Here is a 24,993-nt window from a genome sequence, read left to right on the forward strand (position 1 = left end):
GTATTGATCTTGGATTAAATGGTTATGAGCAATGATGATTAATGCTTAATGTGTGTATGGATAGCTCATAATCTAAGTAATAGTTTAACACCATTGTGGAACATTTTGCCCCACATTACAGTGGAAACTCCAAAAGTAGGAAAGAAAGAAAGGACCTATACCATACAAAGAAAAAAAAGGAGCATATCCCCAACAATTTTTGTAGAGGTTCATTGTTAAGCGAGTAACTTATACTTTAAAAGTCGAAAACAATGATAGAAGTAATAGAAAGAGCTGAAGGAATGTTTGAGCTAATGGACCAAAGAGAAGAAGAGTAGAGGAAGAGGGAGATTAAAAGTAAGAGAAGGCAAAAAGAAGGAAGAGTTGCTTTGATCTCTACTCTACCTAAAGGAAATCCCCCTCTGCGTAGATGAGCAAAGAGCTACAAAAGCTCTAACATGAAGATTGAACATAATCAAAGGGGATACGTGGATAAGAGGACGAGAATAGAGCCAGATTTCAAAGTCCAATTCAACGTGACAACTACTTAGATTTTTCAAGAAAATAAGGAAAAGTCAATATTAAAGAGCCTTACAAAATGTTAGCACCACTCAAAAGAAGAGATCAAACAAAGCATAGTGCTTTTCACAATGACGTGGGGTACTATATCAATGACAATAGATCTATGATTAGACGAATATAGATGATAATTTAAGTGGGTGGCCTTCAACAATATGTGAAAAGGAGCCAAGGAGCAAGATTTGAAGGATCATACACAAAGGAAAAAACAAGAGGACAATTAAGATAGCAGACGCGTGGGAGGAACCAACGTCTAAAGGAAAAACGATAGTGTTAAAGAAAATTATCATGATTTTGAGAAGTGGAGAACCAACAATCCTTTAGGAAAATATTACTCGGTAGGAAAAATGAACTATTGAAAGAGTAAATAGGCTATGAGCTCAGCAGCATGAAGTGAATTATATTCTGTCAATAGATAAGTATTTTTTGGCAGCCCCCATTAATTTCAGAGAAGAAGTATTGTAATGCCATAATGCTAAGGCACACTATAGTGATTTTTTAATTACAGTGCTATCTTTGCTAATCAAAGAACTTTCTCGAAAATCGTGTCAAATTAAAACTTTTATATAAAATACTAAACTTTATAACTTTACAAAATTATTTGCAAGTTCCGGGATCCCATTTTTTAACTTTTATACAAAATATTCAAAATACAATATCCAGGTCGCACAGCGACTACAAAATCACAACCTTAGATGTCCCGAGACAGAGCAGTCCAGGTCGCGCCGCCATGACATGTGCAATCTCATCCCAGCTACGGATCACTCCTGTTCAGCTTTCACCTTTCCTTTACCTATACATAAAAGCAGAACTGTGAGTCGTTAGACTCAGTAAGAAAAGCATATAATATATCATACAATATCGAGTTGTGACTAGGCGCCCACACACCTATTTACAAGGCTTAACAGATAAATAGGAACGTTCCATACTAGGGCATATCAACTATACCACGTACACTACGTACCTTACTGTACAAGTGTTGGTAGGGTTAGTTTCGTACCCTGAGTACCACTAAGTGATATACCACACACACCTTGTACTTTCCCGTACTTGTACTGGTATCACCATAATGTACTCCTTAACAGTATACACTATACCAATGCACTCTATACCGTAACCGTACTAGTGTTGGTAGTGTAACTTGTTGGAAATTATTTTACCAGGATCTTAGATCTACTCACAAGTATGTTTATTAACATCCTAAATAAGAACTTTCTAAAACGATAAATTAAACACATATAAAGTTTAAGAAACCTTACATTGGGTGCAGCGGAATATAATGACTCCTTCCGTTCAGATATCTAGCCCTTGATTCCTTTCTGTAGCAGAGCATTATCAATATCTGAACCTGGATCTCTTTTTCTGAATCTTTGATGCTGAAACTCCTTTGCTGATGATCTTTCTTCACGATCTTCCTCACTATGATTGAGGTATCACTTGATGTGTGTGGGCACTACTCTAATCACTAAGGATTTCGAAATATTGAAGAAGAAGAGAGGGAGTGGTCAGCCAGATAGGGAGAGAGAAGGCTCAGTTTTTCTGATTCAGAAAGTGTCAGGAAAAAGTCTCATTTTTCTGAAGCCTTGACTATCTATTTATAGCATTCCACTAGGGTTAGATTTGAATTATATGGCATTAAAATAATGAAAAAATCAACTTAAAATACTACAATAGGTGGCCGGCCATACCTTTAATGGATTGGGCCTTGCTTTTTGCAATTTTGCAATTTTAACACCTTTTGTATCTGATTTTCTCAAAAATGCCAATTTCCTAATTCAACCATTTAAATGCCAATTCTAACTATTTAATAACTATAAATAATTATTAAATAATATTGTCATTTATCATATTTATTAATTGAACCATACAAAGTATCATAATTAACAAATATGCCCCTATAAACTCTTTCTTTACGATTTCGCCCTTACTTAGTGAAAAAATTCACAAATAGACATAGTCTAATTTGAGAATTATAATTGATTAATCAAAACCAATTATATGAGTCTTACAAGCAATATTATCTCAACTAGTGCGGGGACCATGGGTCTATATAACCGAGCTTCCAATAAGTAGATCAAGAATTTAGCACTAAAATTCACTAACTTATTAATTCTTCGTTGAATCCACGCATAGAACTTAGAATTGCACTCTCAGTATATAGAATGCTCTATATGTTCCACCATATAGACACATCATTAGTTATCCATTGTTATAATCCTAATTTGATCAATGATCCTCTATATGAATGATCTACACAATAAAGGGATTAAATTACCGTAACACCCTACTATGTATTTTATCCTTAAAACACTTGACCCCGTATAAATGATATTTCAGCTTATGTGAAATGAGATCTCCACCATTTATTTCCGTTTGGTCAAGCTCGAGGGAGATCATCCTTTGCTTACTATTCGCCAGATAGAAGCTATAGATTCCATGTTTATGCTAGCGCTCCCACTCAATTGCACTACCGTGTTCCCAAAATGTACATATCACCCTGACCTAAAAGTAGGCTTAACTAACAAATCAAAGAACACGAATAGCCTTTCAAGATTGAGCCTAATCATAACAGGATTAAGATCATTTGATCTAGGATCAACTAGGCGATATTGACTTGAATAGATATTACGGTAAGTTTAATAAATCTAAGTCAAAGTTCAATATCGGTCCCTTCTGATGCATACTCCATGCATCCAACCTGAGCTTTACTTTAACCAATGCTCTGGAAAGAACATAGCACTTCTCCAAATGCAAGTAAACTCTGTTGTAGATTATCATATCAGTAAAACCCTATGTCTGATAAATCTAGGAAACTTTATTCACATAGTCATGTTTATTTTCCAATGTATTGACGGCACAATAAACAGGATCAAGTATGTGAAAATGGTTTCAGATGAATCTATACATTATGTACATATAATCATGAAATAAATCATGTGAACCATGCAACATTAAATATTATTTCTGATCTATATTAATAAGTAAATCTGATTATATTGAAATGAGTTTTATTTAGGGCATAAAACCCAACAAACTCCCACTTGCACTAATATAAAACAAAAAGTGTGTTTCAAATAATCTCAACACCTTGATATACAAATCAAGTGTGGTAGAAGTAAACTCCTCGTAATAGGATCTGAAAGGTTGAATTAACCACAACCTTTTCTCCACTATTACTCTTCCTTTAATCACAAAATCATTGATAATGTGAAATTCCTCTCTATATGTCTTACTCTCTTGGGATACTTGATTCTATACCTTTGGCAACTCATTTTGGTTAATCTGGAAATTAACACTAGTAGTTTAACGCAATTTGGAATGGTGCCAAAGATGTATAGAACTTTCCTTAGACTGAATAAGTACCTTTCCTGCAACTTTAACATTCAGTCTCTCTCTGGTAGACCTAGAGACTTCAGATAGGTTTTTACACTTCTCCAAAATCAATATTCCACCCCCAGAGTAACCACCATCTTATCAGAAAGATTTACTAGCACAAAGGCAAATTTCGAAATCTGATATGGTGTAGTCTAAGAGTTTTAAACACACCCTTATAGACTAACATATAGTTCCTCTTCTTAATCTTAGGATTTACTTGATTGTCTTCCAATGTTCTTCTCCTGGATTAATCTGATACCTACTCATTACTCCCACTCAACAAGGCCGTCCGGTCTAAGGCATACAAAAGCATATCTAAGACCTCTCACTGTTGATATAAGAAATTCTTTCATGGCTTTATCTTTTCTGGAATAGTTGAGACTTTTCCTTAGATAAAATCTATGCCTAAGAAGTTGTGAAGCTTCTATAGATTGCCATTTGAAAGAAAATGCTTCAGCATCTTACTAAAGTAAGTTGCTTGCGTTAGAGTAAGTAATTACCAGGTATACCACAAGCCATAGGTTTAGATAAACTCAAACCTATAATACTAGGAACAGGAAGTTCGTTAAGTCCATTGAATAGACTTATTAACTAAAATTTCCTTTTATGTCCTTGTAATAGAAAACTTTAGGTTATTCCATGTGAATGGATTAAACCATAGTTCTATTGGCTTTTCTTCTTAGTTTCTTATCTTGATAATCCATTACTTGTTTAAACTCACAATGGATTTTAATCACTAGTGTCTCCCAAGTCATAAGAAGGTGAGTTCCTAGAAACTCTCCCACTACGACGAGGTACCGTAAATTATGTCTAAGAAAACTAAATGGTATTGATCTCTTCAGTTGTGACAAGACAACAGAGGCAGTGGGATCATCATATATCAAATAAGATGATAGAACACTTTTGGAATCAAGAATTAAATATCTCTTTTATTTGCTACTTGTTTTCAGACTTAGTCATTATCTTAGAAAAGTAGTATTTGTTTGAACAAACACTTTCTTATCTATTGACAATGGGATGGTCCACCCCTAATCACTTAGAACAGCTAACAAACCATGGTTAACAGTTCTAGCTTTTCTTAAGATTTTGATTAGGTCATCCATGAATCTAGTAATGATTTACATTAAGTACCCAACAATTACATCATTCTGAAATTGTATTACCATAGAAGGATTTAGGCAACGACTAGTAACTAATCATCAATATGTCGAAATTTCTGGGGAGGTAAGTTTGGATATAATTCAAAAATCAATTTAATGATCTTTGAACTGCATATCTACTAACTATTTCTCCACCCCTATCAGTTCGCAAGATCTTTAACCACTTACCTTAATGGTTTTAACCATTGCTAGAAATTAATGAAATTTTTCAAACATTTCAAATTTCTTTGCTAAAAGGTATAATCTAGAGTTATCGTTTTAAGAATACAACGAAAAACTTATATCCACCCCTGAATGTACATCCATCTGCGAATGAGATGAACTACTTTCAGTGGATATAGGCATATTAACTCTTTGCAGAGATTGATCTTGTCAAATCCACTATGAACAAGATACAAATGCCATAGATTAAAAAAATGGTAGTGTCTATTGATGACATAGGTTTAGTTACATCAAAGAGTTCTTAGAATACTGCAAGTGGATCCTGGTCACAGAATACCTAACTCATATTCCATACAGTTTTAATCCATTAATAGAAGATGGATATTAAACACTTGAGAAAGTGTAACTGTATTGTATTCTGGAATTAGAAATATAAGAAAATTTCTATTTGAAATCTAAAATTAAAGTCGAAGACTTAAATTTATACCAAATATAATGAGTAATTCTATCTTGGACCACCACTACTAATTTAAACTCTAAGTCAGATTTGCCCATACAAGTAGGAGATTTCTAAGATTGAGGATTTATATCAATTGCGAATAGAATTTCGGGATTATAATCATATGCGTCATATAAAATGACATGAAATGATTTATAGACCATTCATCCAATGATATGTTTTTAAAGCTAATTCGAAATGAATAAGCTAAGAGGAATTAGGATAATTACGTTTAAAATAAGAATCCAACGATGCTTCGATTAGCGAAAGACAAAGTAATCTTATTTATGTAATCTTCTTGTTTCATATTGTAAAAATACTAGTCTAAGGTGTCATCAATTGATGAACAGCTAGATGTTGCATATACAATATTTATCTTTCGAGATCTTACACTATTATGTATGTCTAATGGTGAAAATCCATTAGGGATTTATCTCATTAGAAAAACAAACATGTTAGACCAACAATGAAGATTCGAAATTAAACTACGACTTAATAACAGAAAATAACATGGTTCAATATAAATTCATACACAATTCAGAAATTATAAACATATAGAAAGTAGGAATGACTAGTGAAAATACTAAAACATACAATCCTAAATAATTTCCAAGGTTTTTCAACAAACTGATACAGTGTCCCGTTTAGGCGAGAGTCAAAGCATCATCTATTGAATAGAGTTGTCAGCTCATCTAAAATGATAAATATTCTAGCAACCTTTTATTCGATCAAGATTGGAATTCAGCGTTGTCCCGTTTAGGCGAGAGTCAAGGCAATTCTATCTTATGAGCTTCCACCATTGTTTCATAACTTGCAAGTCAAGTATGGTCGCCACCATTAGGGTGATCCATACCATACAAAACACTTACAAACTACTTATCATGCGAGGTTAAACGGTGCGAAATTGCTAATGAACGTTCCTCCATTAGGGAGGATTACTCACTAAAACAAACGCGGTGTAAAACCCACAATGGAGATCGAATGTCTTAATAATAATCAAGCTCATTATTTAAAGTGAGTTGTATTTTCTTTGATTCTCTTTATTTATTCTATTTATTTTAAATCTATATATTTAATTAAAATTTCCAATTTAGAATGAAAAATTCTAAATATAAATTTTAATTTAATATTTATAAATTTTACTTAGATGGATATGAAAATAACATGAATTATTTCCATCTTAGTAATAATTTCCAATAAATATTTAGAAAAATATTCAATTTAAGTTGTTACAAAATTAATTTACAACTCAAATTTAATTTTCTATAAATATATATTGCATTTCGAAAAATTAAAGTATATAAGAATACAATTTTCGAAAAATGCATATTAAAATAAAAAATAAATCCTGCACAAATTATTCTAATTTAATGTTGGCCCAAAACTAATTAATAAAATTAATTTACAACAAAAATATAATTTTCCTATTTAATTAAATATATAAGAAAATTTTTAAATATTTAAGTATGATGATGAAAATCAACTTAAATATTAATTTTCTATTTAATTAAATACACTAGAAAAATACTTCAAGCAAAAATATCATCTATCTAGATTTTCCTTTGACTAATTAATTCAATTTCTAATAATATACTTTAATTCAATTTATTTTAAAATAATCAATAAATGAAAAAATCATTGATTTAAGTTGATCCAAGAATTAATTAAAATAAATAATTAATTTACAACTTAATCTATTTTTCAAAATAAAATTCGAAATTCTAGCATTTAAGAAATCCAATTTCGAAAATTGATTAATAAAATAAAGAAAAAATATATTTTTGAAAATTATTTAAATTTAGTTGAAAAAATAAATTTCAGCTAAAAATAATTTTCTATTTAATTAAATGTCATGAAAAAGAAATATTTAAGTATGATGATAAAAATCAACTTAGATATTAAATTTTCAAATTAATTAAATGTATTAAATTCAAGAAATAAATAATTAAGTGTAGAGAAGGCTTAATTATTAATCTCTAGTTTAATACTAGGAAAAAATATACTTAAAATAAATTGTACCAAAATTAATTATATAAATAATTAATTTCACAATTTATAATATTTTCCTATTTAATATTAGAAATAATAAGTAGTCTAGAAATAACTATCTAGAAAATATCTTATTTGACTAAGTATCTTTTCCACAAAATTTGAAAAAATATCTAATTTAAGTTGTATTAGAAAAAATCTAGAACTTAAATATTTTCAAATTTAAATTTAATTAAATATCAAAAATTAAGTTGTAACCACTTAATTTGAAAATATTCCATTTTAAGTTAATATTTGAAAAGATATTAACTTAAAAAATATCTAAAGAATCTTAATAACCAATGCCTAAAATTCCTCAACTTAATTTTGAAATTTGAAATTCAAAAGATATTCAGATTTAAGTTGGTTAGTTGTAGATAACTAAATATCAACTTAAATAGGAATATTTAATGAAAAATTTAAATTAAGCTTCAGAAAGAATCTAGATGGTTATAATTCTATATTTAATTAAATACAAGAAAATACACATAGTTTAGCTTAGAATAAAAAATTCTTTAAACTATGTTTTTCTTAAATTAATTTCAAAATAAATGAAATTAATTATGTTGCTAATCAATTTTATTAGGTTAAACTAGTGTAATTAACCTAGTACAGTTGTTCAAATCAGGCAAATGGGCCTTCACAATTGGGGTGGTTCATGTGAGGGGGTGCTGGGTTCAGTATGTCGTACCCACTTCTATGGCTCCCAACTCTCACACAAGGCCCAAAAGAGAGGAATTTAACCTTAATAAGAACAACTGTTATTAATTGAATAAGCCCAATAACTAAATGGGCCTAAATAAATTCAATCAAGAACTATGATAATTTATTTTAGCAACAACAACCTATATGTATTTATAATAAAATTAAACATATAGGCTCACACAGGGACACTTTGGATGGGTCCTATCATGTTGCTAGGTCATACACAGATGAAAGAAGATTGTAAATATACCTGTTACAAATTATTAACTTGACCAAGGGAGCCATCAGATCATTAGATCTGGCAAAAAGTAACCATGGCTATTTGCAATCAAGTAATAATAGGTTTTGAAAACTTACACATAAGCTAAAACACATACTCCTGCAACAAGGTTAGTTGGATAGTTGGATGTAGGATTTATTTAATTTTAAATTAAATATTTAATTTCGAAAATTTAAAAAAAATTTGAAAAATTCGAAATTTTAAAAAAAAATTAAATTTAAAATTAAACCTACAATTTTTGAAAAATTAGGTTTCAACCAACCTAAATATCATTTCAAAAATTTGCTAACTACTTTTAAATTTTAAATGTTATTATATAAATAAAAATTAAATAAAAAATTAGAAAAGATAAATAAATATCTTTTTCAAATTTTAAATGTAATTTAAATAAATAAAATAACAAAATTTAAAAAATTAGCAAAATATCTTATATCATTTGGGAAATTTTTATATATATACATTATATACATTAATATTACAGAAAAAACGTTAAATGAAAACAATCCATGTGTATGCCGTGACACGTCATTAAGCTTACCGTGATTAGCTTCAATAATTTTGGAACCACCGGCGATGAAGGAGACGCGCCCACAATTCCATATTTCTCGGCCATCTCTGCACGTGGTTCTACTGTTTAAAACAGAAAGCTATAAATACCATAGGAATAATACACGAAAACGAAAAACAGAAACCAAACCAACCTTGAACGAAAAAACACCATTGACGGAAAAATACAGACCTCGACGAATCTGAAAATTATAGAATCGATCATCATATCTCTCAAAACTGTTGCTGTATACAACAAGCAAATCATCGTCTCTCTAATTCGACCTACAATTCAATCGATCAATAAACCTATGAGCTGATCACAACAAACAAAAAATCGAAAACCAGAAATCGTTGCTTCGAGGAAGAAGAAGAAGTCCGTCAACTACAACATCGAAAACTAAATCTGAATAAGGTACCTATTATACATTACGATACATACTACTGCTTATAACACATTACACCTTCCAATTCTTGAAAACACCTAAAAATCCATCATGTTTGTTAATTCTGTTAAACATGATTATTTGACAATTAATCAGTACTAATCAGATAGTTTACCAGTTGTAATCATAACTGATCGTAAACTAATCAATACTAAGTACTTTAAAAAATACAGTACACTATAAACCTTCATAATTGTAATCGCTCCAACATTATAGTTCAACATATAGTCATCTAATTAGTAAAACTGCATATAAACCTTACTATAATAAATATAAAATTTAGTTTATGAACATCACACCTATTACATGTTTATTATTTTTGTATATACATAATGTTTACTGTATACAATACTTAACATGATTAAACTAAACAAATCACGCAGGAATATGGATGTTAGAACAGTGATTCTTTTTTACAATGGAACTTGGGTTGACAAAACAACATACGTTGATTATGAAGTCGAAGGTATACTAATTCCAACAGATTGTTCACATTATGAGCTTTCTCACATAGTATACGAAGCTTTGAATTTGGACAGAAACAAATATACGATTGATCTTCAATTTCAAGTAACTGAAGGCATACCACCAATAAGAATCAAAGACGATAGTGGATGCAAGTTTTATGAACAAATACGAAGGAAAAATGATGATGAGACCAAATATCCTATCTGTGTTAACATCTCAACATCCACAACCGACAATGAACACAATGATAGAGTAAACTATACCTACAATGGGGAAACTAGTTTACAAACAAGGCAACTGCTACCAACAAGAACAGAATATGCAACAAAGATGGCAGATTATGTGATTGAACAAACTCAAATATCGATGGAAGAAAGCTCCGAAGAAAATCAAATAATTTTAAATCCTCAAGTTGCTGAAATACACATTGGCCAAGTTTTTGCAAACAAGGAAACCCTCCAACAAGCAGTAAGCCTTCACTCAATAAGATACAATCAACCTTTCAAGGTAAAAAGATCATCAAAACTAGACTATAAACTAGTCTGTATTGATGATAACTGCAACTGGACATTCTTAGCATCAAAACATGGAAAGACTGACATGTTTATCATAAGAAAAATAGAGCATACTCATACATGTTCATTGGACATCACTTCTGGAGACCATCCTCAAGCTACAAGCAACCTGGTTGGAAAGGTTATAAAAAACAAGTTTGTAAACCCAAAAAGAGATTACACTCCAACAGAAATTGTGGATGACATGGCAGATGATTACAGTGTCTCTATATCTTACCAAAAAGCATGGAGAGCTAGAGAAAAGGCAATTGTGGATGCTCGTCGCTGCCCACAAGAATCATACAGTGAGATACCATCAATTTTATACATGATGCAAATATCAAACCTAGGTAATAAAATACTTCGTCAACATAAAGTACTAATATGCTATATAGGAATTTATACTATAAACTAATTGGTTACTTTTGAAACAGGAACAATCACAGACCTAGTAACAGATGAAAATAACAAATTCAAATATCTATACTTTGTAGTAGGTGCTTCAATAAAAGGTTGGCAACACTGTACACCAATAATAGTCACAGATGGAACCTTTTTGACAAACCAACATGGAGGCACTTTGTTGATAGCAAGTGCACAAAATGCAAATAGACATATATTCCCACTTGCATTTGCAGTAGTAGATTCCGAAAATGACAAACTCTTGGGAATGGTTTCTTCACAAAATAAAGGAAACTTATGGCGAAAGAGAAGGTCAATGCATCGTATCAGATAGACATGAGAGTATACTAAAAGCAGTAAAAGAGACCTTTCCAGATATAATGCATGGGGTATGTTGTTACCATTTGATGAAGAATATAAAAATGAAATTCAAAAAAGGAGGTGATGAGCTCAAGATTGCATTTAATAGTGCATCTAAAGCTTACAACATAGAAGATTTTGAAAAGAGCATGCAAGACTTGGACAATATAGATGTAAGAATAAGAGATTACTTGGTGAATGAAATTGGTGTCGAAAAGTGGACAAGACTATATGGCATGAACAGGAGATACAAAACAATGACATCAAATATTGCCGAATCGACCAATGCAGCCTTGAAAGCGATGAGAGACCTACCCATCGCAACTCTACTAGAATGCCTACATTCATTGGTGCAAAGATGGTATTGGGAAAACAAGAATAGAGCCCAAAAAACTACAACAACACTGGCAAAAATACCTGAAAAAACATTAAAGAAACAAAGAGATATGAGTTTAAAGTACAAGGTAATTATGTATACAGAAAAATAAAAATTGCTTACAAACATATTTACTCTGTTGTAAACTTAATAATCGTTTACTTGATTAATACAGGTTGAAACAGCAAACCTTCTGGTATACCAAGTACACGACAACAACAGATCTCACATAGTAAACTTGGAGAATAAAACATGCAAACTCGCCAACGATTTGAATATGATGAAATGCCTTGCTCTCATGCAATGGCTGTACTAAGCAAAAGGAACCTGTCTTGCTACAAATATTGCTCATACTACTACACGAAAGAAGCTTTTATGGCAACATATGAAGACAGTATACTCCCATTAGGTGAGGCAACATCATGGAATATACCAGATTTAATAAGAAATATTGTAGTCCTCCCACCTAAACATAAGAGAGTCACGAAGACCAAAGAAACAACGATACAAAAATGGACTTGAAGCAAAAGCACAAGTGGTATGCGGTCAATGTCGCCAGAGAGGACACAACAAAAGATCATGTAAAAATGACCCAGTACTAAAACCACCAAGAAAAAGAAAAAGATAATAAGATCCTGAGGTAAAATGAATAAATGTTGGTAACCACCAAACATGGTTACTAAATAGACAGTATACAAAAACAATTTACAATGATAATTGTTAGTTGATAAAGCTTTTCAATGTATTAATACAAACTTTTAATAAAATGATTACAATTCGCTTAGATTCAAGTAAGTTTTTTTTTTGCCTCCTCTATATGAAATAAAATGTTAAAAATAACAAGTTACCAAATATATGAACAGTTACTAACTGTAATTTATTTACAACCATTTTAAAGGTTAATAAACTATCACATTGGTTTATACCACTTAGAATGGTATACAGAAATGTCATTGGTTTATAAGATCAAACAAAATTAAACAAAAATCACATAAAAAAAGCCAGAACACTAAAACTAATTTCTAAATCCAAAAAATTAACATATTGTCTCACAGAAATACATAACATAAAAACTGCAAACATACTGTGCCAGTAAACCAAAAGGTTACTTCAAAATTAAAATAGGCAAGAGTCTCCTAAAATATTACTGTTCCAAACAGTTTCTTAAACAAACACAAACATAAACCTAAAAACAAAACAACATGACATGAAAATACACATAAAGTTCAAAAAAAATGTAAACTAGGTTTCCAACATGTTGTTCTATTACATAAAACTATGGCATCCTTCCTGGATGCTCCGAAGTAGACTCGTACCCACCCAACTCCTTCTTCTTTGCATGAACAAACAGATCAACACACAACTTCTTACGAGTGAATGCAATGTCCAACTTCTTAGGAATCTTATCAATCAATCCATGCATAAAGAAATGAGCATACTTGTAACACCCTAACTATCTTAGGCGTATTACGTGATTTTTAAACGTACTGTGCAGCTCGTTGCTAGTCAACAAGGTTTATGGAAAAACGTGATTAATTAAAATTTTGCTTTTTCATTAAACTTATAAACCATTTTGCAAAAAGTCTCGGGATCCCGATTTATAAAAATATTTACAAACGTTTTTACTGTTCAACTTTTACATCAAAATAAAGTCGTCTAACGACAGTTACAAAATCTCGCCCCGTCGTCCCGAGGATCGTACGCTCCAGGCCTAACCGCCCCGACATGTACAATCTCATAAGCTCGCTCACGGTCCATCAAGAATCGCCTTGCCTTTACCTACACATGAACGTAAACTGTGAGTCGACAGACTCAGTAAGAAAAGCATAATAATATCATACATAAAACTGACTGCCGTGTCCAACACGATACTGAGTCCCGCTACTGCCATGTCCAACATGGTACTGAGCACTACTGCCATGTCCAACATGGTACTGAGTTTTGAACGTTCAGGGGACGGTACTATTGACAAGTATCCTCCTGATCGGTCGAACCGGTCATACTCCGCCGCCGGTCATACTCCGGCTGTACCGACGGATAGGTCAATAGCACCGAACCACCAACCAAGTGTCGGCTGATCGGTCGAACCGGTCATACTCCGCCGTCTTGGTCATACTCCACTCGTACCGACGTGACAGGTTGGATGGTTCGAAGCCTAAATACATATCTAATGTAATCTAGCGAGGCTTCCTACATGCACGCTAAACATGTAATCTACATATGCATACAGTTATACTAATCTTACACGGATTCCGATTTCGGGTGTGCTTGGCCAACCCGACCGGAACCGAAGCCGAACGGCGGACATCGGCTCCTAAACCATAAAAATCACAACGCTATAAGTGACACGCTAAATCACTTCCCGGGCTAAAACTTGAAACTAAAAGTTTCCCTATCGATAAAAAGCATGGCAATACCCCTAAAAACCCAAAAACGAGGAAAACTAGGGTTCTGAAAAATCCCCCATCCTGAAGACCGGTTGCCCAACCGGAATTCCGGTTACGGGAAAATTCGAACCCCCATCCGAATTCGGATGCTCAACCGGAATTCCGGTTCCTCGCGAGCAACAACATCAAAAATTCATAACTTGCACAATTCAACCCCAAATCACATGAAACCTTCCAGACCTGTTCTATACCTCCCCTAGAACATTTCTAAGGCAACAAAACCACCCAGATTGCCCTAAATCAAAAACCACCATTAGAGCTCAAGCTTTGAGTTCTAAACTCAAACTTGAGCAAACCTAGCTAGCATGCAACCAAACCCATCAAAACCTACTTAGACAAGCTTAACTAAGCCTCTGAAAACAATCCAAAACATCAACAATAACACAAAGAACGAGAACATAACCATTTCATTCAAGAATTCACATATTTTACATAAAAACAACAAAGCTTTACTCCACCTAACTATCATGCTTCAAAACAACCTAAATAACTTTAATCTAACAAGCTTTAACCTCTCGAAAATAAGAACTAATTAACAAGAAAGAACAACATTCCACAATCACATGCATTCATCATCTTTTTTCAAGAAAAACAAGTAAGAACACAAAGAAAGGTTGAGAACCACTTACAAGCAACTAAGGATCACAAAAATCTACACAAGAAGGACTTGAATCACCAAGAAAATTCCTCCTCCTTGCTGCTCAAAGATGGCCGAAAGAGAGAGAGTGTTTGTGTGTGTGAGTTTTTTGGAATTTCTTTAAAATATGACTAAGTGTTGAATTAAGGGAAAAAAGGAGTTTTTCACACATTTAACATATCAATTCAGCCAAGATAATAAAAATAAACATTTATTTTTCCCATTTAATATATCACATAAGACAAAACACTAATGGGGCAAAAAGACCATTTTGCCCCTCCACCATAAAATCACATAATTCATACTAAAGGGGTATTTTTGGGACATTCTAAATTCCCGGCCATTCCCGACATTCCCAATGTCTAAAACCCGTCCCCAAAATACTAACATACTAAGTTGTGATTTCTACTGAGCCAAACGCCGCGTTCCAAAATACCGGACACCGAAAATGCGAAATATAAAAACTGCTGATGACATAATTATGCATATCTGAATTCCATAAATAACAATGATAAATTATTTAAATAGCTATAAATAATTTCCTGATTATCATAAATAACTGCTAATTTCCAAATTAACAAAGCGGGCTTTACAACTATCCCCCCCTTAAAAGGATTTCGTCCCCGAAATCTAACCTGAATAACTCTGGATATTGAGCTCGCATATCTGACTCAAGCTCCCAGGTGGCTTCTTCCACCTTACTGTTTCTCCAGAGAACCTTGACCAACGCTATGGTCTTATTCCGAAGGACTTTATCCTTTCTATCCGGGATCCGCACCGGCCGTTCCTCATAAGACATATCTGACTGAAGCTGAAGGCTCTCATAACTGAGTATATGAGAGGGGTCTGAAACGTATTTTCTCAACATTGAGACATGAAATACGTTGTGCACTGCTGATAAAGCTGGAGGCAATGCTAACCGATATGCCACTTGACCTATCTTCTCGAGAATCTCGAAAGGTCCTGTAAACCTAGGGCATAACTTGCCTCTTTTCCCGAAACGTTTAATCCCCTTCATCGGAGATACTCGCAAAAACACATGGTCCCCTACTCGGAACTCAACATCCCTACGTTTCGGATGCGTAACTCTTCGTCCGCTCCGTGAGGCAAGCATTCTAGCTTTTATCTTTTCTATTGCCTCATTGGTCCGCCGAACCGACTCGGACCTAGGTAGTTCCTCTCCCCTTTCTCATCCCAGTGGATAGGGGATCTACACTTTCTACCGTACAACAGTTCGTAGGGTGCCATCCCTATCGTACTCTGGTAACTGTTGTTGTACGAGAACTCTATTAACGGTAGGTATTTATTCCATGAACCCTCAAAGTCCATAACACAGGCTCTCAGCATATCCTCCAATATCTGAATTGTCCTTTCGGACTGACCATCTGTCTGAGGATGGAATGCTGTACTGAATTTTAGCTTCGTACCCATTGCCCGTTGCAAACTTTGCCAAAATTTGGAGGTGAATTTCGGATCCCTGTCCGAAACTATAGACTTCGGTACCCCGTGAAGTCTCACTATCTCCCTGACATATAACTCTGCCAACTGATCCACTGTAAACGTTGTTCTAACCGGCAGAAAATGAGCAGATTTCGTAAATCGGTCCACCACTACCCAGATGGAATCATGCAAACCCGTGGTCCTAGGTAACCCGACCACAAAATCCATCGTAATATCCTCCCATTTCCATTCTGGTAGAGTTAAAGGCTGCAACAACCCTGCTGGTCTCTGATGTTCAGCCTTGATCTGCTGACACGTGAGGCATCTCGAAACGAATTCTACCAAATTCTTCTTCATACCGCTCCACCAGAAGTACGGTTTCAAATCTTGGTACATCTTGGTGGTGCCGGGATGCAGAGAATACGGGGTAGAATGAGCCTCCTCAAAGATCTCGTTTCTCAAGTCCACACTGTTCGGGACACAAACCCTGGCTTTATACAAAAGCATCCCACTGTCTGTCACTGAAAAGTCTTTGGCTTGACCAGCCAATACCTCATCTCGGATTTTCACTAACTCCGGATCTGTCGTCTGAGCAATCTTTATTCTTTCTAACAGGTCAGATTGCAGTGTTAAGTTGTGAAGCTGACCTACCACAAACTCAATGCTGGATCTAACCATATCCTCTGCTAGCTGAAGTGAGATCTGAACCATGCTAGCCATTTGCCCGGGACCCTTTCTGCTCAGGGCATCGGCCACTACATTGGCTTTTCCGGGATGATAGAGGATCTCACAATCGTAGTCCTTCACTAATTCTAACCAACGCCTTTGTCTCATGTTCAAATCTTTCTGAGTAAAGAAATACTTGAGACTTTTATGGTCGGTATAGATCTCGCACTTCTCCCCGTAAAGGTAATGCCGCCAAATCTTCAGTGCAAAAACCACTGCGGCCAATTCTAAATCATGAGTCGGGTATCGCTGTTCATAATCCTTTAACTGACGGGAGGCATAAGCGATAACCCGATCGGCTTGCATCAATACGCACCCCAAACCCTGTTTGGATGCGTCACAATAGACTACGAACTTCTCCTTGTCCGAAGGCAAAGCTAGTACCGGAGCAGTAATCAACCTCTGTTTCAGCTCCTGAAAACTAGCTTCGCATTTATCTGACCAGATAAATCGCTGATTCTTCTTTGTAAGCTCGGTTAGGGGCATTGAAATTTTGGAGAACCCCTCCACGAACCTACGGTAGTACCCAGCTAATCCCAAGAAGCTTCTGATCTCTGTCACTGTCTTCGGTCTCGGCCAATCCCTGACGGATTCGATCTTCCCGGGATCCACCTTGATCCCGTCTTCACCCACAATGTGCCCTAGGAAGGACACCTGAGACAACCAGAACTCACATTTCTTGAACTTGGCGTAGAGTCTATGTTCTCGAAGTCGTTGCAGTACCATCTGAAGATGTAACTCATGCTCCTCTTCTGACTGAGAGTACACGAGGATGTCGTCGATAAACACAATCACACAGATATCGAGGAAATCCTTGAATACTCTATTCATCAGGTCCATGAATGCTGCAGGAGCGTTGGTTAGTCCGAATGACATAACCAGAAATTCGTAGTGTCCATACCTAGTGCGGAAAGCCGTCTTTGGAATGTCCTCCTCTCGGATCCTCAACTGATGATAACCCGAACGGAGGTCAATCTTAGAAAAGACCGTCTTCCCCTGAAGCTGATCGAACAAGTCATCGATCCTAGGTAATGGATATTTATTCTTCACCGTCAGCTTGTTCAACTCTCTGTAGTCGATGCACATCCTCATAGATCCATCCTTCTTCTTCACGAACAAAACCGGGGCTCCCCAAGGTGACACACTGGGCCGAATGAACCCTATGTCAAGCAACCCTTGGAGCTGAATCTTTAATTCCTTAAGTTCAGCTGGAGCCATCCTATACGGGGCTTTAGAAACCGGATCCACCCCTGGTGCCAAGTCAATCACGAAGTCAATCTCCCGTTGAGGTGGTAACCCTGGAAGTTCTTCGGGAAAAACGTCCAAAAATTCCCGAACCACTCTGATGTCCTCTGGCCGAATGGTGTCTGGCCGAGTGGTGTCCACCACCACGGCCAGAAACCCTAAGCACCCACCGTGCAATAAATCTCTCGCTGACATAGCCGAGATCACCGGGATCCGAGATCCCTGAACCGATCCCACAAATACGAACGGTTCTTCACTTTCCGGTTGGAAGACCACCATCTTCCTCTTACAATCAATGCTCGCCGAATATTTCGATAGGAAATCCATTCCTAAAATAATATCAAATTCGACTAAACTCATCTCTATCAGATCAGCGCTTAACTCTCTACCATCTATCCTGATCGGCATAGACCTAATCCACCTATTGGAGATAACCAATTCTCCGCCAGGTAACAGGGTTCCAAACCCTGATTCATATCTATCAAAGGGTCTACCCAACTTACTAAAGACTCTGGCCGCCACATAAGAACGTGTAGCCCCAGAATCAAACAGCACTGAATAAAGCGAGTCGTTAATAAAAATCTGACTTGTAACAACTGATGGGCTGGCATCTGCATCAGCCTGCGTGATAGCGAACACCCTGGCTGGAGTGGGTATCGCTGGAGCTCTCGGTGCCTCTGGCCGGAGCTGGGGACATTCCCTCTTGAAGTGCCCGGGCATGCCACAATGAAAGCATCCCTGCCCCTTGCACTCACCCCGATGGTGCCTCTTGCAGCTAGGGCACTCGGGATAGGAGAATCGGGTCTCATTACCACCAGGACGACTCCCTCTGTTCTGGTTCCCCCGGAACCTCTTGTTCTGACTCGAGCCGCCGGAAGCAGTGGGTGCCCTCTTCCTCTGATCAATGGCCGAACCACTACTCCCCCTGCTAAAGCCTGATGCAGGAGGGGTAGGAGCTCCGCCACTAACCGGAGTACTGGCTGATTCTGACATACACCCCACTGCATCCTCAGCTCGCAGTGCCTTCTCCACCATCTGAGCATAGGTGGTGCTGTCGTCAGTGGTAATCATCAGGTCATGCCTGATCTTGGGACTCAACCCGTCCAGATACTTCTCCTTCCTGCTGAAGTCGGTCGGCACAATTCCCGAGGCTAACCTCGCCAACCGGTCAAACTGAGTAGTATACTCAGTGACACTCATGTTCTCCCGCTGGGTCAGGTGAACGAACTCTTTCCTCTTGGCGCTTCTAACCGCCTCATTGTAGTATTTCGCGTTGAAGAGTTCTTGGAACCTCTCCCAAGTCATGGTGGTGACGTCGTGAATCTGAGACACCATGTCCCACCATACCAGGGCATCCTCCTGGAACTGGAATGTAGCGCACACCACTCTGTCGTTGCCGGTGACACCCATGAAGTTCAAGATTCTGGTGATCACCGTAAGCCACTGCTCGGCTTTCGATACATCTGGACCTCCCAGGAATACCGGAGGTGCTTGCTTCCGGAACCGCCCATACAAAGGTTCCAATCTATGGGCCGCCACCACTATCTCGGCACAGGCGGCGAGGGCGTGTGCCACTGGAACTACTGGCACTGGAACTGCAGGAGCACCCTGCTGTCTCAACCTCTGAATCTCGAGGTCTTGCTCTTCGATCCGGGCTTGCATCTCCGCAAACCGCAACTCCCAATTCGGGGCTCCCTGATCGGCTGGGGGAGCCTGGGCAGCCTGTGGCGGGTTCTCATCACCCCGACCACGTGCCCTGCCTCGGGGACCTCTACCTCGGCCCCTAGCAGGTGGGGGAAACCGAGCTCCCTCTCCCTGATTCCACCCCACGGAGTTGCCTCGACTCCTGGTAGTCCGCCTGGCGTCCATCTAGTTAGAACCGCCTGCGAAACCAAGAGTTGGCATATCAGGTCGTATTCAAGGCGAGCTTACTAATGCCGCTTAATTTGGAAATTAGAAATGAAACATGCGCCTATTCTACTATCAGGCTACTAACATGCTTCCTAACAGGCTTTTCTTTTTCATAACTGAATAAAATAAACTACTAAAGCAATAAAGGCTTACTGAACCGTGAACCGAGCTAACTGCTGATGATGATTGTACATGTCGTGACGATCTTCTAAGACAACACAGCGGCTCTGATACCAAATTGTAACACCCTAACTATCTTAGGCGTATTACGTGATTTTTAAACGTACTGTGCAGCTCGTTGCTAGTCAACGAGGTTTATGGAAAAACGTGATTAATTAAAATTTTGCTTTTTCATTAAACTTATAAACCATTTTGCAAAAAGTCTCGGGATCCCGATTTATAAAAATATTTACAAACGTTTTTACTGTTCAACTTTTACATCAAAATAAAGTCGTCTAACGACAGTTACAAAATCTCAGCCCTGTTGTCCCGAGGATCGTACGCTCCAGGCCTAACCGCCCCGACATGTACAATCTCATAAGCTCGCTCACGGTCCATCAGCAACTGCCTTGCCTTTACCTACACATGAACGTAAACTGTGAGTCGACAGACTCAGTAAGAAAAGCATAATAATATCATACATAAAACTGACTGCCGTGTCCAACACGATACTGTGTCCCGCTACTGCCATGTCCAACATGGTACTGAGCACTACTGCCATGTCCAACATGGTACTGAGTTTTGAACGTTCAGGGGACGGTACTATTGACAAGTATCCTCCTGATCGGTCGAACCGGTCATACTCCGGCTGCTGGTCATACTCCAGCCTGTACCGACGGGATAGGTCAATAGCACTGAACCACCAACCAAGTGTCAGCCTGATCGGTCGAACCGGTCATACTCCGCCGTCGGTCATACTCCGACCGTACCGACGTGACGGGGTTGGATGGTTCGAAGCCTAAATACATATCTAATGTAATCTAGCGGGCTTCCTACATGCACGCTAAACATGTAATCTACATATGCATACCGTTATACTAATCTTACCCGGATTCCGATTTCGGGTGTGCCGTCAACCCGACCGGAATCGAAGCCGAACGGCGGATTGACATCGGCTCCTAAACCATAAAAATCACAACGCTATAAGTGACACGCTAAATCACTTCCCGGGGACTAAAACTTGAAACTAAAAGTTTCCCTATCGATAAAAAGCATGGCAATACCCCTAAAAACCCAAAAACGAGGAAAACTAGGGTTCTGAAAAATCCCCCATCCGAAGACCAGGTTGCCCAACCGAATTCCGGTTCGGGAAAATACGAACCCCCATCCGACCCGGATGCTCAACCGGAATTCCGGTTCCTCGCAGGCAGCAACATCAAAAATTCATAACTTGCACAATTCAACCCCAAATCACATGAAACCTTCCAGACCTGTTCTATACCTCCCCTAGAACATTTCTAAGGCAACAAAACCACCCAGATTGCCCTAAATCAAAAACCACCATTAGAGCTCAAGCTTTGAGTTCTAAACTCAAACTTGAGCAAACCTAGCTAGCATGCAACCAAACCCATCAAAACCTACTTAGACAAGCTTAACTAAGCCTCTGAAAACAATCCAAAACATCAACAATAACACAGCAACAGAACATAACCATTTCATTCAAGAATTCACATATTTTACATAAAAACAACAAAGCTTTACTCCACCTAACTATCATGCTTCAAAACAACCTAAATAACTTTAATCTAACAAGCTTTAACCTCTGAAAATAAGAACTAATTAACAGCAGCAACAACATTCCACAATCACATGCATTCATCATCTTTTTTCAAGAAAAACAAGTAAGAACACAAAGAAAGGTTGAGAACCACTTACAAGCAACTAAGGATCACAAAAATCTACACAAGAAGGACTTGAATCACCAAGAAAATTCCTCCTCCTTGCTGCTCAAAGATGGCCGAAAGAGAGAGAGAGTGTTTGTGTGTGTGAGTTTTTTGGAATTTCTTTAAAATATGACTAAGTGTTGAATTAAGGGAAAAAAGGAGTTTTTCACACATTTAACATATCAATTCAGCCAAGATAATAAAAATAAACATTTATTTTTCCCATTTAATAAATCACATAAGACAAAACACTAATGGGGCAAAAAGACCATTTTGCCCCTCCACCATAAAATCACATAATTCATACTAAAGGGGTATTTTTGGGACATTCTAAATTCCCGGCCATTCCCGACATTCCCAATGTCTAAAACCCGTCCCCAAAATACTAACATACTAAGTTGTGATTTCTACTGAGCCAAACGCCGCGTTCCAAAATACCGGACACCGGAAATGCGAAATATAAAAACTGCTGATGACATAATTATGCATATCTGAATTCCATAAATAACAATGATAAATTATTTAAATAGCTATAAATAATTTCCTGATTATCATAAATAACTGCTAATTTCCAAATTAACAAAGCGGGCTTTACAATACTTTATGATAAAAACACCACAATCACTACATCACAAAAATAAACCCATAGCAATTGTCAGATAACAAAAAATAAACAATAACATAGAATCATAAATATAAAAAAAAAAACAAAGATAGTTACCTATCCTCTTGTTGTGGCAAATTATCAACCACGACAATATCAAACGCATCAATATCTTTTTTACCTTGCCAGTGCTTACTACTCCTGTCAATATCTTTTCTCCCCTCATAGAAATTAACATGTGACAGTAAGATAGGAATTATTACAGCAAATGCACGAACAAAACTCTCTGAGTTGTTCTTGTACCTCCCAAACCTCATAGAATTCAACACTTTTAAGCATCTCATCTTAATGTCAGGAATACACAATATCCAATGAGCAAGAACAATCACGTTAACAGGCATTAGTACGAAATCAAGCTCAGCCCAGGGTTTATTGCATAACATATAAAAACCCGCTATGTATGCAGCTGCCTTAGAATCCTTCTTAATCGAATCAACATTTTCACCACTTGCAACAAACTCATTATATAATTCAAAAATTTGAGAAGCAAAGAAGCAATCAGTAGTATTACCAGAAATTTTCACAGACTGGTCATACTTTAACTTCTTTCTCAAATAGTAGAAACAAACATCAATATGCTGCAAAAAACATAAAACAATCCAAAGTTATAAACAAATATACAGAAAAAGTATACAATAAACAAAAAAAAAATATATAATAACACACTAACCGAGCATGACAAGTTCTTCCCAACAGTAAGCAAATCATAGAACCACATCTTATCATCAATTTGACAAACCACAAAATCCAATGGAACCTTAAGCTTCCTATGACATTCTTTAAACTTCTTCACTTTGTTTTTATCATTAAACCCAATCTTAAACCACTGATCAAAAGATTTAGCTTGCACATCATCAATCACATTGAAAAAGCCAAATCCAAAAGCACATGATCCAGGACGTCCACCTTTTGGTTTACCAATACTACCTGAACCAAATTCTGTGGCATACGGACTGTTGTATACAGAACTAGGTTTCCTCTCTCTATTTCCAACTGTAGGAGTTTCTTCCTCCAATTTTATAGACTTTCCCTAGCATTCAAAACAATTACAAACAAATAAAAAAAAAAGTAAGTGAAAAGAAAAAAAAAACAAACTACCAAATAACATAAACAAAATAAAAATAAACCTTTTTCAAACTGTCTTCATAGGAAACCAAATGATCATTAACAACCTCCATGGTAGATACAGAAAAGCTTTCTTGAGAACCATGCTTCTTCTCAACACCAACAACATCAGTCTTAAAATATCATGCAAAAAAAAAACAAAAAATATGTAAACATAGTAAACCAAAAATCAATACTCAGAACATAATCAAGAATAAAAAAAAAAAGTAAACAAACCTTGTCCAACCCATAGGTAGATAAAACATCAGCATTTGTTGCCTCTAATTTATTTAAAGACTTATCCTAAAAACAAAAAATAAAAATAATTAAACATGACAAAATGATTCAAAATATAAAATAAACTAAATAAAAAAAAGTATACAGTAAACAAAAAATGACAAACCTTTTTAATGCTTCCCTCATAGGCATCAATCTTTTCATTTATAATCTCCAAAGCAGACACAGTGATACTATCCTCAGTGCCTTGACTATCAAACAACTTTCCCTTACTAGAAACACCTTCAACATCATTTACACTTGCATCTACATCAACTGCTCTGCCCTCAACATTATCTTTATTACTCCCATCTGCAACATCTTTTGCTTCTTCAGTATTCTTTCCCTCAACATTGTCTTTATTTGTCCCATCTGAACCAATAGCTTTAACAGCATCACCACCCCCCAAACCCTGTAAATATACAAAACAAACATAAAAAAACATTTGACAGAGACAACAAACAACATAGTAACAAATCATCTAAATAATGAAAAAACTAAAAAATAAATAAACTTGCCTGGTCCTCACCACCATCATCTTCATCCTCCTTAGATTTTTTAACAACATCCTTAAATAGGCCATGATCATCAACAACCTGTTCTTCATCATTCAATTTATCAGTATTCTTTTTTTCTTCAGTAAACCAATCAGGTTTACTAGAAATAAAACTCATAATATCAAATGAAGGAGCATCATCATTAAAAACCTACAAAAAAATTAAAAAAAAAACCCATTAAACA

General features: G+C 36.2%; 2 protein-coding genes across 2 annotated transcripts; one reads left to right on the forward strand and one right to left on the reverse strand.

The window, feature by feature from the left end:
• Positions 1 to 9,592: 9,592 nt before the first annotated feature.
• On the forward strand, positions 9,593 to 11,232 carry LOC133039840 (uncharacterized). The gene is made up of 2 exons (XM_061118828.1): positions 9,593 to 9,728; positions 10,143 to 11,232. Exon 2 carries the CDS (start codon positions 10,147 to 10,149, stop codon positions 11,194 to 11,196), a length of 1,050 nt encoding a protein of 349 aa, XP_060974811.1. The 5' UTR covers positions 9,593 to 9,728; positions 10,143 to 10,146; the 3' UTR covers positions 11,197 to 11,232.
• An 11,580-nt stretch (positions 11,233 to 22,812) lies between these two features.
• LOC115696264 (uncharacterized) lies at positions 22,813 to 24,786 on the reverse strand. Its single transcript, XM_061118831.1, has 5 exons — positions 24,380 to 24,786; positions 24,214 to 24,279; positions 24,000 to 24,110; positions 23,543 to 23,902; positions 22,813 to 23,450 (listed from the first exon to the last, which is right to left on the reverse strand). Exons 1-5 carry the CDS (start codon positions 24,731 to 24,733, stop codon positions 22,926 to 22,928), a joined length of 1,416 nt encoding a protein of 471 aa, XP_060974814.1. The 5' UTR covers positions 24,734 to 24,786; the 3' UTR covers positions 22,813 to 22,925.
• Positions 24,787 to 24,993: the final 207 nt, after the last annotated feature.

The sequence above is a fragment of the Cannabis sativa genome, chromosome 7 (assembly GCF_029168945.1).
Source record: "Cannabis sativa cultivar Pink pepper isolate KNU-18-1 chromosome 7, ASM2916894v1, whole genome shotgun sequence".
Taxonomy (NCBI): domain Eukaryota; kingdom Viridiplantae; phylum Streptophyta; class Magnoliopsida; order Rosales; family Cannabaceae; genus Cannabis; species Cannabis sativa.